We start from the raw sequence: 19,359 nt of genomic DNA, 5'->3' as shown, positions 1-19,359 counted from the left end.
AATCAGCCACAAAAGCAACAACAAAAAACCAACAAAACCCCAACTACAGATTCCTACAGAGTTCTGGAGGACAGAAGTCTCAAGTCAAGCGATCGGTGTGGCAGGGCTCCCTCTAGTTTCCAGGCAAGAGTCCTTTCCCCTCCTCCAGCTTCTGGGGTCATAGGCATATAAGCAGCAAAGCACCCGTGCGTATTTTATGTGTATGGGTGTGCATGGGTGTTTTACTTGCCTATATTTCTATGTATAGTGTGTGTGCCTGGTACCCACAGAGACCAGAGAAAGGGGTTTGTGTCCCCTGGGACTGTAGTTCCAGATAGTTGTGAGCTGAAGATTGATTCTGGGTCCTCTGCAAGAGCAGCCAATGCTCTTGCCTGCGGAGCTGTCTCTCCACCCACCAAGCATCTCTTGACTCTGGTTCCCTTCCCGTGGGCTCCTTTGTGTTCCTAAGATATATACTGCTCTTCTTCCAAGGACACAGTGCACTTCAATCTGGGGCCATCTCGTCTTAAGATAAAAGGTTTTTACTGTACCTGGGGGGCAGGGGGCTGAGGGTTAATACTGGAGCATGTCTGATGCTGTTGAGCCAGGGCCAGGCAAGCTGGACCAGCCACGGGCTGACCTCTGCTGTCACCCTCAGACCTCCTGCAGGACTATCCCCTTCCTGTCTGTCCAGTTCATTCTCCAGCCCTTGTCTGGGGCAGGTGAGCTAGAGCCACCACTACTCAGAGAGAGGGTCACAGCTTGTCATTCCTCATAAAGCCCATTGTTCCCCTCCTTTCTCTCAAGTTTCCTAACGTGTTTCTGCCGGACCTGGCCTGCTCAGCAACCCCCTTCCCCACTCCCCAGCAATGGTGTCTTACTTTTCCTGCTTTCCCCCAATTTTCAGGTCATTTAGCTGGTCAGATTGTTCCCACCTTGCTCCCTGTCCCTCTGTCTTCTACATAAAACTAGCCACTTCTTCCCACTTCAGACAGCCCTGCAGAACCTGGATCTCTGCTCTATTCTGAGATAGCCAACCTGCTAAGCTCCAGCAGTGACTGTCCCTCGCTGACCTGGTCAGGGCGGCGGCCTTCGCTGACCTGGGCAGGGCCAGCTGCCCCTCACTGACCTGGGTAGGGCCAGCTACCCACTGGCTCAAAGCCTATCAGCTGGCCTGGGAAAGATCACCTAGCTGTCCTTGTGCAGAGAGATGACAGGGAACCTTTAAACAGAAAGGGTTGGTGCTGATTAGGACAGGTATCTTCCCCAAAGAGCAATCAAGCAGATTCCCCCATGAAAGACCTGGCCTTTCAGTGTGCACAGAGGCAGAAAATGACAAAGGTGGTTATGGGATTCCCTAAAGTGGGGCAGGGCACATTTTTTATTCCCCTCCCCCATCTCTCTGTCTGTCTGTCTGTCTGTCTGTCTGTGTCTCTCTCTGTCTCTCACATACACACAGACACAGACACACCACACACAAGGTCTCATGTAATCCAGGCTAACCTCAAATTTGCTATGTAGTGGAGGATAACCCATCTGGGCTTACAGACATGACCCGTAGCCTCGCCTCCCTCCTGGAATCACAGGCATGCTACACGATGCCCCACTTTTTCTTATCAGACTTTTTATGTTGCCCTTTTTGAACTCTGGGATTCACTCTGAGCCCCCGGCACCCTTCCTGACCTCTGCCCTACTCCACTGACCTCTTTCCTGACACTCACAGGTTCCAGTGTGCCCTGGCTCTTCTTGTCACATGACCAGCGAAGGCATATCAGCTCAGCTCAGCTCAGCTCAGCTTCCCTTTCCCCCAAGGGCTTCTTGGGAAGCTCAAGGGAGCAAACGGTTGAAAAACTGCTCAGTAAACCTGGGATTTGCTACGAAATGAGAAAGCTTATTACTAAAGACTCCATACAGAACGCTCAGGCAGGACTCCATCAATCTCCCTTACTGTCAGTGAGGGGGAGGGAGGGGGACAGACAACAGAGACACCACCTTATCCCACAGATCTGGCTTGCCCCCTCTCTTCCTGGTTCACCCCAGGGTACAGGGGCATCCGATCCCTTCCCAGGGTCCCTGACCCTCTGTAGAGCCCGAGTCGGCCCTCTCCTCTGGATGACTCTGGCAAAGCAGGGAGGACCAGGGTCCAGGACCCCGGGGTGGGGCGGGAGGTGGGAGGTGGGAGGTGTAAATGATAAGGGAACTGTCAGAGAGCCGGGCAGCCGTCCAGAGTCAGGCTTGTGGCTGCCCTGGTGATGGCCAGGGTGCAGGACGTATAATTCTGAGAGACTCAGAACATCCCTCAATTGCCACAATTTTCAGAAAATGGATGAAAAGCTGATCAAACAGGCTTTTGATGCCAGGATGAAGAGGAGGCAGACTGAGTTGGAGGCAAAGTACGGGCTGGAGTTCTCCACATCAGGAGGAGGGGCCTGCTTTCCATCAGGCCTGAGTGGGGGAACTGCCTTTCGGGTTTTCCTTCTGGAGTCTGCATGCTGAGGCAGCTGTGGCTAGCAAGGCAGAGGACCTAGGATATGCATGGACAGGCTAAGCCGGGGTGATACAGATCCCGGAGGCATAGCCTCCTGCCCGGTTTACATGAGAGTTCAAAATCCTGATCCCGAAATGCCACCCTGAGATACAGTAGAGTCCTAATTGACAGTTCTGCTCAGAGAGAACCGGGCCACCCTACTGCAGAGATGCTCCATACAACCCTTAGCTTCTCAGAGTTAGCAGGCATATCTGTGGCAGGGGACAGGGACTATTCTCAGTTTACCAATGAGGAAAGTGACATTAAATCTCCAGGATAGTTTGCCTAAGGTCTCCCACAGGAAATGGCAGGGTAGTGCCTTGAACCCAGATTTCCTGAGTAAGGCAGAGCCACTATCACCCAGAAAGGTTGTTTGGGAAGCTGGGCCTCCTGAGTGTAATTCCAGCACTCCAGAGGCTGAGGCAGGGGGATTATGAGTTTGAAGCGAGCCTGGGCTACATAATGAGGTCAAGGTTAATCTGGGCCACACAGTGAGACTTTGTCTCAAAGCCAAAACTCTCAGGAGTTTGGGCACTAGATCTTTTGGGGGAGTGGAGGGGCCTTTTCTGGAGCAGCTAAGAGGCGGTTGCTGGGCTCCGTACACGTCTCTGTATTGCATGTCAGTGACACACGGTAAAAACACATTCTTTCCGACCTCGGAATTGCGTGTGTGGTTGCATCACGTTCACAGGGTCAGAGGCTCCTCAAAGCTTGCAAACGTAATTCTTTTCAGCCTCAGGTCTTGTTTCCCTCCGTCCTGCCTCCCATCTCGTCAGACGGTGCTGGCCAGCCAGCACATGCATAGTTTGGAAAATTTGATTTGGGAATGCATTTAACTTGGGATTTGGGATATTCTGTCTGACTCGAAGTTACCTCTGTGTGTAGTGCAATTATCCTTTGCTGTCCAAGGGTGCTCGTGGCTTCCAGAGCACTCCCACCGAGGTGTGAAAAAAAAGGTCTCAATGGATGGGATGGGAGGGGTTTCAGGTTCTTGCTGGTTCGGCGTGAATGCCAACACCGACAAAGCTAACGGAAAACTCACTCAGGATAGGCTCCTGCAGGGAGCTTTCAAAGCAGCATGGGTTCAGGCAGGAGCTATCCAAGGAGTTTTAAGATGAGGGCTCATTCAGAAGACCCACCAAGCCACAAGGCCAGAATCTGGGCTGTTCCTATCTGGGAACTGGATCCAGACCTAAAATTTATTACTTTTCCCATAGATTTTGTTGTAGTAAAGGCTGGGCTCGAAGCTCAGTTAGCTCAGTAGCTCTGTAGAGTATTTGTCTAGCTTGCACCAAGCCCTGGTTTGGAGCCCCACCCAACACTGTATGAACCAGGTGTGCCAGCTCACGCCTGGAATCTCAGCACTTGGAAGGCAGAGGCCGGAGGGTTAGGAGTTGAAGGTCAGCTTTGGCTACACAGTGAGTTTAAAGACATGAGACCACATTTTTTTTTAGTTATTTAGTTAATTAGTTAGTTAGTGTTGTTTTTGGAGACAGGGTTTCTCTGTGTAATAATAGCTCTGCCTGTACCGGAACTCACTCTGTAGACCAGGCTGGCCTTTAACTCCTATATCCACCTGCCTCTGCCTCCTGAGTGTTGGGATTAAAGGTGTGCGCCACCCGACCAAAGTGGTCTTTTTTATTTCTGCTGCTTAGCTGTCCACTCGGGCTATTTGACCTGTGAGCTTCTGGGAGGTTCCCTGATCTCTGTAGCCCTTCTCCCCATGGAGCGCTGAGGTCACAGATGAACAAATATTACAGGTTTCTCACGTGGGTTCCGGGGATCGAACTCGGGGCGTCAGGCTTTTGTCTGCCAAACCATCTCCCCAGCTCGATAACGTTATTTCCTAAATCAAAATAACGAGTGTCAAGCTCAGTGTGGAGTGGGTGGTTTTAAGATTGAGTGGAAGGGCCGGGCGGTGGTGGCGCACGCCTTTAATCCCAGCACTCGGGAGGCAGAGGCAGGCGGATCTCTGTGAGTTCGAGACCAGCCTGGTCTACAGGAGCTAGTTCCAGGACAGGCTCCAAAGCCACAGAGAAACCCTGTCTCGAAAAACAAAAACAAAAACAAAAACAAAAAAAAAAAAAAGATTGAGTGGAAGGGAGGGGGAGGGATCCTCTAAAGCAGCTCCTCCCCCGAGGGCCGCCCTGATTGGTTAGCTACAGGGTAGAAGAGGCCCTGCCACGTGGGTGGCAAACGCTGGGGCTACCACCAAAGGCTGTCTGGAGTCTCAGAGGAAGGAGGGCCTCAAGTATGGAAAGGAAGCAATGCGAGTCTCCACAGCTACTTGGCTCCAGCCCAAGCTCAGAGGAAAAGCGAGACCAGAGAGCATTCCATGGAGGATTTACAGCCCAGTTTGAGGGAGGAAGCTATGGTACCAGGAGCTTCAATCTCATTCAGGCCCCAGCTGGGCACCAGGGAATGCAAGCAGGGGTGTCCTCTGTGGGGAAGGAGGCAGGTTAAAGGGGCAAGGCCTATCCTGGACCAGTAGGGGGAGGGGAATCAGAGACCCCCGCTGTATCTGAGGCAAGAAGGAGACCTGTGCCTGGGAAGTGGTGGCTCACGCCTCTAATCACAGCACTCGGAAAGCAGAGGCAGATGGATCTCTGTGAGTTCGAGGCCAGCCTGGTCTACAAGAGCTAGTTCCAGGTCAGCCAGGACTGTCTCACAGAAAAACCTCGTCTCAAAAAACAAAACCTGCTTTGTGGACTGGGAGGAAGGATCTCAGGATTAAAGGTCCAAGGAGAATCCCCACCCATCCAGGGCAAGGGCTGCCAGGGGGACAGAGAGACCTCCTTACTGATGGGGGAGGATGGAAGAGCCTGTGACCCAGCAACCCAGTGCTCCTATCCTGCCCTTTGCTCCTGACCTCACAGCTCAGCTGTCCCCTGGCTGCCCTTCCCACGCCTCTCAGCTTCTTCAGGTATGTCATGAGTGGATATGCCATTAGAAGCCAGACCATCTAGGAGAGGAGAGGGTGGGGGAAGGACCAGGAGCTGGATCTTTTTTTTCCCCTGAGGCACGCGTGCATGCACACACACACACACACACACACACACACACACACACACACGAATATAAATAAGTACATTTAAAGAAGAAAAAAGAAACTGATACTGGTTGCAGGAAAGATAGTCGTTGTCGTCCCCGCCCCCCAACCACCCGTAGGTACCAGAAAGAAGGCTTTTCTCAATCGAGGAGGCTCAAGGGAAGGAGCATGCGCAGTCTGGCTTCCTTGAGCAGCCTCCAGCTCCTCTCAGACCGTCCCCGCACTGCCCTGCTCATCCTAGGATTTGTTCTGTTTTGTTTTTGACACAGTCTAGCTAGGTACCCTCTGCTGGCCTTGAACTCACTCTTTATCTGCCTGTCTCTGTCTCCTGAGTTCTGGAATTACGGGTGTGTACCACTTTACCTGGTAGCCTAGGAACTTCTGGAAAAGCCTTAGGAATACCTTGACCTTAGCCTGAGGCTTCTGGTTTTGGGCCCTGTTTGAGCTGTTTCCCACTGCATTCATACTGAATTAGGTGTCAGGCCCTGCCCTCCCTGGTGGCCAGCCAGAACAGTGCCCACCTAGGTCAGTGTACTGAATGAATACATTACCCAGAATTCCTTGTGGATCATTGAAGGGACCCTTGAAAGAAGTCAGGGTGCAGGCCTAAATTCTCCAGTAGCTTTTAAACCTGAAGTTTTCTGGGGGTGACACAGATGCTCATGGCAGAACCCACTCTCTGTAGTCCTGGTGGTGAGGGCTCCCCAACCACAGTGGAAAGGGATGAGGGAGGCAAAGGGGAGGGGAGAGCAGGTAAGGAGAGCAGGAGGGGAGGCAGAACTCTCCTGGGAAATGAGGCTGATCCTGGGGGAGCCCCAGGAGACCCCCTGGTGTTGCCCAGTCCCATGAATCCTACCCCTGCAACTCCAACCTTCAGCTGCCCTGGCAAGTGGAGGAAGTACCTAGAGGACCTCTCTTTCCTGTCCCAACTCCTGTCCCACACAGGCCACTGTCACCCTCCCAGACACTTCATCCTCAGAGTCCTTTATCCCAATCAGCACACACCCTCCAAGTCTGTGGCCCTCAAGTCTCCTTGATGAACCCTTGTTATAAGCTGCTCCTCCAACACCCGCCCTGTATAGGAACCTACTCAAGGTCTTTAGAAGAGATAGAGTCCCACATAGCCTAGGCTGACTTTGAACTCTTAACTCTGTCTTCACCTCTCAAGTACTAGGATCACAGGTGTGCACCACCACACCCAGCTAACACCTGCCTTTCTGTTATTACCCTTATTCTTGCCAAGTGATTTCACCTCGGTCTCTCCAATTCTTTCTTCACCAAACAGTTTCAAGGTGGGAATCATAGCACACACACACATACACACACACACACACACACACACACACACACACACACGGGGGGGGGGGGACGCTGTACACACAAATCCCATAGAACCACAGAGCTGGGTTGACAAAGCATGATTTTGCCTCAGGGAAGCTAATTGTTTCCTTAATTGGCTGAGACTGCCCCTGGAGAACCGTCTGGAAAGTCCCCGGTTGTGCCTCCTGAAGATGGGGTGGGTTTGCTTGGCGGTCAGTGAGCAGCTGAGGAGGCTCCCCCAGAAGAGATTAGAAAGGGCTTCCAGTAGATGCAGCTGTCTGGAAGAAGTGAATTGGCCACCTCCCTCCCCACCTCCAAAGGGTAGCAGGGCCTCAGCAGGTAGGTTTGCCACCTCCTGGACACATTGTATCCTTCCTTGTCCCTGACCTCTGTCCTACTGCCCCACCCTGCCGCCCTTCATGCCCGGGCCTAACTTGGCAAGGTGATGGCCTCTTGAGTGGCCCAGGCTCCTTAAAGGGGGTGGGGTGGAGGTGGGAGGTGGGGGGCATCTCATTTGAGGGCATGCCCATGTCAGCCACCAGGTGGCGACATCGGCACAGACCAGTCCCAGGGCTGTCCATCACGGCCAGAAGGGAAATCCCGTGGCAGAAGCACAGGCCGGAGCTTTGACAGCTGCTCCCTGGGACCTCCAGCAATTAGCTTCCTGGGTGGTGCTTGTTTCTTCCAGCGACACAGCCGTGTCAAGAGCCCCACAAGATTGCATGGTGAACATGAAAGAAATGTTGAAATGCTTTTGTTTTTCATTATTTCTAGACACCGGTCTTATTGTGGGTGTGCATTTATCAGGCAAACCCCAGGTGCTGGTCTTAGGCCCTCTGATCCCCTTTGCCACCTCTAAACAGGTAGTTTATCCCATTCTTCCCATTATATTTGTAAAATGAGGGTTAGGAGAGCAGTTTTGATTGGAAAATCCAGAGGACGGCAAGAGCACACAGGGTCAAAGGGCAGTCGCAGGATTCTGAGTTCCTACCTAGCCGCTTCCTCGCTGTGGGGTTTGAGGCAAGCGGTTTGAGTCGCTGGATTTCAGTTTCCTAATCTGTAAATTAGGGGCAACGATAATTCCTCCCACACGAGGTTTCCGTGAGAGTGGAGGCAGCACACACATGAGAAGCCTTTAAAACTAGGTCTGATATGGAAGGAACAGCCAAAGATATAGGGCAGCCTGAACTGAGAAGGGATTTGGAGATGGGCCAGTCTGGGCTTCTTGCCAGAGCAGGAACCTCCCATCAGCATGCGGGGTGATGGGTCCCAGATGGGCTTGCCTGCTTCCAGTGACAGAGTTCATTCCCTCCTAGGTAAGGAGGTGGCCCACTGAGGATCAACACATGGTTGTATCAACATCCATTCTGGAGTCATTGACAGTTCTCTTGCCTGGTGTTGGTGAGGACCCGGTCAGACCTGTCGGGCCCATGGCTGGCTCAGCCAGAGGCCTGCAGCACCTAACTGCAGATCAGTTACGATACCGGAGAGGGTCCTTCCCAAATGCAAGCCCAGTGTTGCTAGGACAGAAGGTTGCCCTTGCCCCTGTTGGGCAAAGGAGGTACTGGAAGGACAGGAGGATATCCCTCTGACATCCTAGACAGAAGTGTCCCTAGGACCGACAGAATGGATCACTCATGTTTTAACTACCAGGACAGCACAGAGGGCCACTCTTGGCCGGGGTCTCCTTGCTGGTAGATTTCTTGGGAGCTGGAGTCTTGGGGAGAAAGAGGTGACATGAAGCTGGGCCAGGGATCTCTTGTCCTGTCACTTCTGCCTCTGGGAGAGGACCCTCCGAGCTCAGGCCAGGCAGCAGCGGTTGGGTCCAAGCTCCCTTTCTGGGATTTGGGGTTTTTTCTTGGGACATTGTAAGGGCAAAATTCTGATTTAGGTTTTATATCTTCACTGCCTGACACACGAGAAACATCCGTGAAGTAAACAGAACATGAAGGCTGGTGACTCCATCCTTCCTAGGAAGTTTTAGTGTTAGTATGCAGGTGCCCGTGGGGGACTGCAGGAGACCATGCCCTTCAGGGATGTCCACGAAGCCCTCCTCGGAGCCCAGCATGCTTTGCTCCTTCCCTGAAATCCCTCTGCTCTGTGTGCTGTTCAACTCTTCAGGTACTCAGGCTAGTGCAGCTGTTCTCAACCTGTGGGTCACGACCCCTCCCTCTGGGGTCAGAAGACCCTTCCACAGGCTCGCCTAAGACCATCAGAACTCACAGATATTTACATTACAATTCATGACAGTAGGAAAATTACACTTAGGAAGTAGCAACAAAAATAATTTTATGGTTGGGAGTCACCACGACGTGAGGAACTATATTAAACGGCTGCAGTGTTAGGAAGGTTGAGAACCACCGGACTAGACTACTGGCTAGAAACCACTGTCTTGCCTGTGTCTCAGTTTCTGCATCTATAAAATGGGAGCAATCTGTGTACCTGCTGCATAGGTTTGGAGATATCTGGCATCAACAGCTAGGCTGAATTGATCTGGTTCCCTGTAGACAGGATTCCTCACAGCTGGGCTCTCTTAGCCTTCTGTATCTGTTCAGAAGGCCAGTAGTTTAGGTAGAGGGTGTGCCCAGCGAGATGTAAAGGGTAGATGATGGGGTAAGTGGGTGGATGCGTAGCAAGACTCAAGCCATGACCAAGAGGCGTTATCCCCAATGAGGTCATCTACAAAGTCAAACTCAAAGGCATAGCCCAGAGCTGTGACACCTCAGTTCTTTCCTGTCTTCCTCTTCAACACCATCAGGGCCTTCGTTCTGCTTGTTCGGGGCTCCTGCCCAGGGCACAGGCCAGGAAAAACCAACGAATGGAATGGAGTCCAGCTGGTCTGCCATTTACAGCACGGGGTGACAGGAAGCTGGAAAGTTGTGGCGACCATTAGGTTTCTAAATGGGCTATGGTTTAATTTTGTGTGTGTTGTCACCTGGGTCAGAGGGGCTCTTTTTCCCCAGGAGATCAGAAGCCCTGCAGTGATCCTGTGTCTCAGTCTCCATTTTTGCAGTCCTAGCTGAGCTAGCTGCACAGCTGTGGTGTAGGTGTGGGCCTCATCAGCCCCACCCGGAGCCTGGGCAGCCCTTGACCTCTGAGCAAACATCCTTCTCAGGCACGAAGTCTGTAGAGCTGAAGACCTGCAGGAGACAGGAGAGCCGATGGCTTGTTAGGTGTGTAGGAGTATCCCATGAGCCCCCCCCACTGCCTGCAGCATAGATACGGGTAGGCTATGAGGGACCAAGGCTTGTCTCAGGGATGCCAAGCAGCGCCGAGTGCAGGCAGGCGGGAGCAGCAAGCTGGCACCTGGGCAGGCACGGGGGCAGCACGAGTGTTGGAGAAGCCGGGTGCTGTGCTTCACGCACAGGTGCCGAGTCATGAGGAAACTCACGGAGGCACAGACCGAAGCCTTTAAAATGCTCCCTCTGTGCACCGAGGCATTAACATGACGTCTATCACCATGGCACCGGAGTGCTTAGACAACCTGCTCCCCGCAGGAGCTGGGGAGCGGCATGAAGCAGATTATCCATGCTTCGCTGTGACACCCGCGATCATGTATCACCTTGATGGATCAACAGCCAATACCTCCTGGGTCCCGGCCCACCCCTTCGCGATGCATCTTCTCCTGCTGGTGTCTTCCTCAGCGGGTGGGTGGCCCATGGCAGCTTGCCTCCGCACTCCAGCCTCGGGGTTCCTGCTCCTGAACACCCCGCAGCTTTCACTGTTACTGTGCAGAGGCCAAAGGGAAGGGATTTAGGCAAGACACTGACACAAGCCCGGTGGTGACGTCATGGGACCTCAGCCATGTTCCCAACCTCCACCGAGGTGTCTGAAATGGCAAAAAAAAAAAAAAAAAAAAAAATCCAGGGGTAATTCTGTCTGGCCTTCCAGGTCACGCCCCCACAACTTATCCGTATTGTGGACAAGTTGCTTCACCTCTTCAGGCTGCAGTTTCTCATTGGTGGGGTGGGGTCGTGCAGGCCTCTCTCTCAGGTTGATGGCACTAATGAGAAAAGCCAGTTCTCAGCAGGTCTGGCACTCAGCCCCTTTCCTGTTGATTTCCTCCACCTGCCCACTCAACCCCTGCCACTCAGGTGACAGACATAAGGCTCCAGGACCTCAAGAGTTCTCCCTAGCCTCTGCTAAGGGTTGGCAGTAGATCATCACTGTTCGGGCCCCTGTGCTGGCGCCCCTACAAAGGTAGGGCCAGTCAGAGCAGAGGTCATGGGAAAGCAGTGCTTGGGTCTCATTTTGGGAGCACGGGGTGAACCCAGGTTAGGGAATCCTCCAGGAGGCGTGGGGACAGTTAAGGTGAACCAAGAGGAGTTTCTCTGAAGGGCCTTGCCAGGCCCTACTTGGCCAGTGCTATCTCTTACGCCTGGAGGTGTTAGGTTCCCATGGAGGATAGGACAAGTGGCTCAGGCCCTTCGGCCTTGTAGCCAGCTTCCACTCCTCCACTGTACCCTTCCCCTCCCCTATGCTCCAGCCACCCCCGCCCCAAAGATACCCTAGTCTTCAGGATACCTTATCAAGGGGTGCAGGAACATTGAAGAGAAGACATCTGAGCAGGTGGGATTGTGGCCGGTTTCAGGGTTTTAGAAGTGTAAGCCACCAACCCAAGGAGCGCCGCTATTTCCTGGACAGGGGTCCTGTACTGCAAGGGCCCTAGGAGGACAGAAACTGATGGAAGTTGGCCTGGGGAGGCCTAGGTCCCACCCCTAGGTCTTTTCCTACTGTGTGACTTGACAAGCTGGAGTCCCAGGCTGTTTATCTGTTGGAACCCCCCCCACTAAGGCTGCCCCCACTATTTCAGAGGGAAGTCGGAGTTAAGGGGAACAGCTTGAGGAAGCAGAAAAGCGTCCAGAGGAGGAACTTACTGGGACACAAAAGGGAACTGTGGCTGCCGGCAGGGGCCAGAGCCTCCAGTGAGCTAAAGAGGAAGAAAGACTTTGATGAAGTGTCCTGTTCACAGCGGCTGCTGCCTTGGATGGAGAGCTGGTTTCCACAGTGTGGGGCTGGGGTGGGATGCCTGCATCCTCCCAGCTGCCTCCCAGCTTGGTGGTTCCTCCGTTTGCTGCTGGTGCCCTGGACCCTGAAGCTAGCAGGCAAGTCTGTCTCCTCCTCGCGTCCTCTTGTTCACGTACATCAGAGTGGCTTTCATCCAGCGGGAGCAGCTAATTCTCGGGACCTGTCTCTGGGGATTTGCTGGTTGCTTTTGAACATTGTAGACTTCACAAGGGAAGCCTTTGGGGACTCAGGAGATGTTTAGCTAATGCCTCGCCAAGGTGGCATTTGAAGGGGTGGGGGACAGCGCCGTGTCTTCACCGCGGTGTTAACAGCTTCCCTGACAGCATAGCTTGGGCCCCTGGTCCTTAAACAAGGAGGGTGGGTGCAAGTTTTGAGGTCAGGAGAGGAATCTGCACAGGGAAAAACAGCTCTGACGTGAGTGCCTTGGTAGGCTTCTCATGTTGAATCTGCCAGGTGGCAGAGCTGCCCTAGGTGCTATTGTTGGTGGTTGGTTCACTGTAGAGGAAGCAGACAGGACCGTAGCCAGCCAGAGCATGGTGCCTGGGGGCACAGCTGCTGTTAAGGCCACTAGAGACGGGATTCCAGAAACACAGCCAGAGGCCCAGGATTTTGACCTGAGTGAGTCTCCCCAGGGCCAATACTGTTGCCTTTTCCTGGTTCCAGGCTCCCTTGGAATCGGGAAGGTCTGAATCCAGAGCAGGCTGTGGGGTAGGGGCGAGTTTGTCCAGGCCAGTGGAGCTCCGAGGGTGTCCTTCTCAGGAGAGCTAGTACCACTCCCTAAAAGTGCTGGGGAAGATCTGCCAGGGGCTCTGCCCCTGCCCTGGCCTGGCTAGCAGCTGGCACGTGACTGATCCAAGGTATCCCACTGTGGAAACTGAACGCTCTTCCTTCTCACTTTGACTTCTATTTATTTCTTTGGTAAGAGTGTGTACGTGCTGTGGTGAGTATGCAGAGATCGGAGGCTCACCTCAGGTGTCCCTCCTTGCCTACCACCTTGTTTGGGACAGCATTTCTCTCTGTTTGTCTGCTTGTCTGTCACTGCTGCACACACCAGGCTGGCTGGTCTGCACGCTTCTAAGGATTCTGTTTGTGTCCCCCAGGCTTGTGGCAGGAACAGTAGGATTATAGACACATGCTACTGTGACTTATGTGTATTCTAGGGATTTGAACTCAGGTCCTTACACTTGCGCTGCAAGCGTTTTCCCACTGAGGCCCCTCCCCAGTGCCGCTTTGACACTGAGGAGGTGACGAGGAGTTGCTTCTGCCCTAATTGCGTCACATCCCCCTTTCCATTTATATCACAAACAGTTCTCCTGATAACCAGGAATTGGCGTTTATTGAACCTTCACATAGACCCGGCACTGAATGTCCTCCACCCCATTCACTGAGCGGGAGACAAACCCACGGAGGTCTGTCTGCATGAAGTAAGGCAGTAGAACAGAGGTTAGGTTATAGGCTAGGGTCATTTTCAGACTCAGCTTCGGCCCAGCCAGAGCCCTGTCCAGAAGGCTCTGCTGGTCCCATTACTTTCTTTTGCAAAGAACATTCTCCATAGGAACATTTACACTGGGGAGGAAGGATCCAATTTGTGCAGCCTCTGTAGCAGGCTGGGATACAAACCCTGTGGTCTGTCTCCTTCAAATGTGTGCCACACTACTCACCCCAGGCCTGTGTAAAACCAGCCAAAAGATAGACTGTGCCTGTTGCTGACAGCGTGTTTGAACTTCCACTTACGTGAGGTGTTGTGGCCCATGCCTGTAATCCCAGGACTTGGGAATCTGAGATAATTGCTATTAGTTCCAGACTTGCTTGGGCCACAGAATGAGATCCAGCCTCAGCAACCCTCATTCCCCATCTTAAAATAAGAAAAAACAAAAACAAAAACAAAAGCCCCACTTAGTCAAATTAACTTACTTTACCCCGGGTTCCCATTTTTTCTCTGTGTGAGTCTCCCCTCCAAAGGCCAAGGACTGAGTTGGAGGAGGCTTTGCTGGCCAAGCCACTGAAGCAGCAGAAGAGCTGGTTTGAAAGAGGGTGAGCTACAAACAAAAACAGAAACAGATTCCCCTCCCCTCCCGTGTTGCAACAAACCCTCTGCCATAGAGAAGTTCTTCCTGCTCTTGCATGAGAAAGTAAAGCCTGCTCCCTCGCTTCCGAAGCTGATTACAGGAACACACAGTCCCTCTCTTAGTCCAGCATACCCATCACAGCTTCTGCTTCTCCCCCACACCCCTACCGCAAGCTTTAAGGGCTTTCCCATACATCCATGCATGCAAGCGTTTTCTCTCTCTCTCTCTCTCTCTCTCTCTCTCTCTCTCTCTGGTTTGTTAAACAGGACTTCCTAAATAGCCTCCAACTTATGGCAATCCTCCTGTCTCAGCTTCCTCCTAAGTGCTAGAATTACAGGCTTGCATCACCGTACCTGATACTCTAAGAGTCCTCCTTCTTCTCCTCCTCCCTCTTCCTCTTCCTTCCTTCTTCTTTCTCCCTCTTATTTTATTTATTATTATTATTATTGTTGCTGTTGTTGTTGTTGTTTGGGTGTGTGGTGCAAGTGTTTCTCATAGACCAGAGGGCAGCATTGTGGAACCAGTTCTTTCTTTCCACTTTTACACGGGTTTTGGGGGATCGAGCTCAGATTGCCAAGATTACCCCATAAGTGCCTTTACCCACCGAGCCATCTTGCTAGCCCTTCTTTCTTTTCTTGAGACTCGATTTCAACATGTAGCTTGGAACTTGTACAGCCCTGACTGGCCTCAAACTCTCCATCCATCTTCCTGCCTCAGTGTTTCAAATGCTGGGATTCAAATGTGTCTTTTGACTGCTGTGTGACCTGGGGTAATCTGCTTGTGTCTGGGCCTCAGTGTCTTTGACAAATGTCAGTCCCTTTTCTCTTTTGACTGTTTTTAAGCTCAGAGCTTTGCTGATTTCTCTCTCAAATACCCATGGAGGAGGAAGTGAATTGAAGTGGCTTGCCGAGCCTCCGGGGCCACAGGTCTCTAGACGCCATGGGGAACAGACATGAACAAGGCCCAGGCCGGCTCTCGCAGCTGGGTGGAGATCATGAGACTTGTCCTAGGGAACAGGACCCAGATGGAGTTCACGCGTGCGTCTAACTGTGCTCTCTGGCCTCAGATGTCACCACTCCCTTTGTTCCCAAACATGAATAGTAGCACTGCCTTCTGCAAGCTAAGGCTTCCTGCCTCCCTGCCTGCCCCTCCAGCCTCTGTCACCACTAGCCCCTGCCTTTCATCTGTGTTTAATCCCAATAAAGAGCTCAGGAGGCAGAGGCCTGCCGAGAGGCAGCGGTGCTGAGGTGGGCTCAGGGAGAGCTGGAAAGGCTGCCTGCTGGAGAGGGCATCGGCTGGGGGCTGGACCCAGAGGGGCAGAGCAGGTGAGGTGGCACACGGGCACAGCATGGAAAGGCCCGGAGGCCAAAAGACAAAGCCGGGGAAAGAAACAGTGAGAGGTTCTGTTGACTGAAGAGGAAATTCTCCCAGAGCGGTGGGATGTGAGACCATTGCCAGCTGATTATAATGCCTGTCTGGCGGAGGTTCAGGCGCCGTCCCAATAGGTCCTGTCCTCGATGCCTTCTTCATTGTAACCGTGAAATATAAATCACATACTGAAAAGCACAGTGAAGAATAACAAATATAATCCCCACCAAAAAAAACAAAAACAAAAACAAAAACATGTGGCATGATTGAGACACGGGGCAAGAGAGAGAACATTCTGGAACATTCTAGGACATTCTTCGGGAAACAGTTTCTTCCCTTAGAGGTATTGTTTTCTTCTGAATGACTGTGGACATGGGGGTGCTAGGCAAGCCTGGACCTGTTTCTTTACGCTTCCATCATTCAGCACAAAGTCACTACTGTAGAGTAGCTTCTCTCGTCTCAGCACTGTGTGGAAACTCATACACACTAAAGCATGTGGGAGCCTAGTTTGTCTCCTTTTGAGCTTGATCTAATTTAAATGCTGCTGTGTGTATTCTTCTGTGGTGTGTCTCTTTGACTCAACACTATGCCTTTTAAGGTATATCCAGCTGATAAGAGGTAGGCGACGTTTGTCTCTGCTGCGGAGTCACAGTGTCGGGCTGTGGCCCCTAGACCAGCTTGCCACCTCCCTGATATGGCCTAGGAGTGTTATGAGGGATTTTTCATATGTTTCAAAGGTTTGGGGTCAGGGGAGAAAGCAAAAGAAAAATATTCTGTGACATGAATATTATGCCAAGTTCAAATTCCCATGTCCATAACTAAGTTTTCCTGGGACACGGCAGTGCCTTCTGTTCATAGACCATCTGTGATGGCGGAGTAGCTGGGACACAACCAATATGGCCCACCGGCCTGCCGCGTTGTGTGGACGCCTGCTGTAGAGTACCCTGCGAAGTGAGCACACTGCTTGTCTGTAGCCAAGCTGGGCATTCCAGGGCCATCCTGTGTAGGGCTGTGAATACGGGCGTGGTCTCCAGGTGTGTCTGTGTGCCTCTGTGCATCCCTGTGTATTGGGCTCCGGGGCACATGCTCCCACTGAAGCTACTGTCTCATCCTGTGTGGCTGGGTATGGAACGTCCGCAGGATGGGGCTTTACATCCGTGACTCCCAGCACGGTGCTCAGCACCCAGGGGATGCTCAGAAAACAGTAGCAACAGCAGCCAGATTAAGCTCCTCAGCCTCAGACAGCCCAGCTTTCCCCAGGGTTTGGGATAGATGTTCATCCTGGTTAGACCCGGGCTGAATGTGCTCTTACACCGTCTGGCCTGTGTCTGCTCTGGCCTAAAGTCTCTTGGGTACTGTGAGTGGGAGTTGACAGGTGTTGGAGAGACTCGCAAGTGAGCTTGCGACTTGCCCTTCTTTGCTCCTGGTGACTCTAGCCCAGGTTTACTGTGGTAGGATTATGACCATCGGGCGCTAGAGTGGCAACTGAAGCCAGAAGAAGGGGAGGGGAAAATCCAGATGAGCCTGAGGAGGTCAGGGAAGACTTGAAGTTGGCAGATGAAGCTCATGAAAGCCTGGTGAAGGTGGCCTGGCCAGTTTGAATTTGAGTTCTCAGGAGACCTTGGCCAAGTTACCTGACTGCTCACCACCTCCCTTCCCATCCCGCTGAGGTATCTGGCAGCTTCTCATGCAAACCTCTTGCTAACAATGGCAGGAAGTAATGTTTGGTACCGCTGACACCCTCACTGAGGGTGTGAAACCTCAAACATGGGCACAGTGAATTGTGTGGCTCGGTGCTTACTCCCCAGTGTGGGATCAGTGTATACCCTGCCCAGTGAACTCCTCTGAGCCCAGCATCTCCCCCGCTGCCACCTTCTCCTCTGTATCTGGGTACCTCAGAGTCTGGGATCTTACTAGAGTCTTTCCAGATCCCCTGTAGGTGACAGGGAGTCACTCATGGTCTCCGGACACACTATCAGAGCCTCTGGAAGGCTGTGCCAGGCCCCGTCCTCTCTGAGGGTGTAATCAGCATAGAGCCTGTCCCAGATAAGGAGTTGCAGGTCCGAGATGGCCGGGCCCTGACCTGGCATCCTGCGGGGACTCGTGGCTGGGGAGGGGCTTCCGATTTCACCATCTATTTGATAGGTGACTGTACTTGGGATTTTTTTCTAGGTGTTGTGGTCTAGCGGGGTGCTTGGAAGTGGTTGGATGGCATGTACTCTAGAGAAAGGTGCTTGGAAATGAGGATGGCATGTACTCTAGAGAAAGGAAGGAAGGGCAAACCACAACCCACCTGTTGTTGCTGAGCCAGCAGAAGCGGGCCATGGAGCCCAGGCAGGGGTGGCGTTTGCCACGCAGGCTGTCTCATGAAGTCAGGGTGAGCATAGATCTACATTCAAACGAACCAAGTGCCCTTCTTAGACCTTCTCATGCCGAGGAGCCCGGGAACCAGGAGACAGTGAGCTGTTCACACTGCCTCACTTCCAGCAGACAGCCTTCCCTTGCTGCTCAGGAGACAGCTGAGCCTATCTAGGGCAGTTAGGCTGTGCCAAGGATCTTAAGATCCTCGGAGGTGGACAAAGTAAAAACAAAAACAAAAACAAAAAAACCCCAGCATATGTCAAAGATAGCAGACAGGTAGAGATCCCAGAAAGAAGGGAAGCCATAGACAGAGCTGTCAGGAGTCAAGACGAGAAGCAGTGGGAATCACAGACCAGCCACCATTGTCTCTGCAGCTCTCCTGATGCTCACAGAGGCAGCCTACAAAGCTGTGGTGAGGGAAGGGAAAAAGGAGCCCCATGTCAGAGACTGAGGGAGTAGAAGGAGGCAAGTGAGTGCAGGAGTTTGGGGGGGGCTGAGGTCGAGGTATCAGGATGGGAGATTGTGTGGTTATATTATTATTGTTGTTGTTGTTGTTGTTATTTTAGTTTTTTATATATTTATTTATTATGTATACAATATTCTGTCTGTGTGTATGCCTGAAGGTCAGAAGAGAGCACCAGACCCCATTACAGATGGCTGTGAGCCACCATGTGGTTGCTGGGAATTGAACTCAGGACCTTTGGAAGAGCAGGCAATGCTCTTAACCTCTGAGCCATCTCTCCAGCCCGTTATTTTAGTATTTTGAGACAGGGTTTCTCTGTGTAACTTTGGAGCCTGTCCTGGAACTCACTCTGTACATCAGCCTGGCCTCGAACTCACAGAGATCCCCCTGCCTCTGCCTCCTGAGTGCTGGGATTAAAGGCATGCGCCATCACTGCCCAGCAGTGTAATTAGTTTTTTTTAAGAACAGGGTCTCTTGGAGCTCAGGCTGGCCTTAAACCTGCTATGTAGCCAGCCAAGGATGACTCTGAACTTCTGTCCTCCTGCTTTTCCTGCCCAACCTCTGTGATTATAGGTATTGCTCTACCACACGGGTCTTATGTCATGCTGGGGATTGAACCTGGGGCTTCATGCATGGTAGGCAAGCACTCTGCCAACCGAGCTACACCTCCAAGTCTTAGCTTGTGTTTTACAGGCAGACTGAAGGGAAGAAAGGAGAAGCCAAATGAATCACCAATGCCAGGGAGGTTTTAGGTAGCCCAGGTCCGTCCGCTGGTTAGAACTCTGTGGTATTCTCTTGTTCCCTTTCTAAAATGCAATGACATTTCCCTTCTAAAGCAAAAGCTCCCAGAGGTTATACCTGGTTTTTAGCTACCCGCCCCCCCACCTCCTCCAACCTCTTCTGTACCCTGATGCCCCCTGCTCACCCTTTCTCTCACCAGCTTCTCTTCAGTGCCCCGACACAGCGCCCTGTGGGGAAACTTCTAGAAGCTTTACCCAAGAGCTTTCTTAGGCTTAAAATGCTCCTGCCTGCCCCTCCCCCACCCGGCTGCCTCCTACTCTTTTCTTCCTTCAAAGTTCAGCCTGGTAAGGAGATGGGAAAGAAAGACATCAAAAACGTTCGCAGCTGCTCTGTCAGGGTGGTGAACTGCAGACAGTCCGCCTTTCTTCTTGATCCTTCCCTGTGGTTTCCAGAA

The 19,359-nt window shown here is 52.3% G+C and overlaps 1 protein-coding gene across 1 annotated transcript in view; it reads left to right on the top strand.

Moving 5' to 3' along the window:
• The first annotated feature begins 11,784 nt into the window (after nucleotides 1-11,784).
• Nucleotides 11,785-19,359, top strand: part of Nfam1 (NFAT activating protein with ITAM motif 1) — a 31,872-nt gene continuing 24,297 nt past the window's right edge. The window contains exon 1 of the mRNA XM_038342744.1: nucleotides 11,785-11,980. Coding sequence (XP_038198672.1) covers nucleotides 11,863-11,980 — 118 coding nt within the window. The 5' untranslated portion in view covers nucleotides 11,785-11,862. The remainder of the gene's footprint in view (nucleotides 11,981-19,359) is intronic.

The sequence above is a fragment of the Arvicola amphibius genome, chromosome 9 (genome assembly GCF_903992535.2).
Source record: "Arvicola amphibius chromosome 9, mArvAmp1.2, whole genome shotgun sequence".
Classification (NCBI taxonomy): domain Eukaryota; kingdom Metazoa; phylum Chordata; class Mammalia; order Rodentia; family Cricetidae; genus Arvicola; species Arvicola amphibius.
This window is presented reverse-complemented; position numbering and strand designations above follow the sequence as displayed.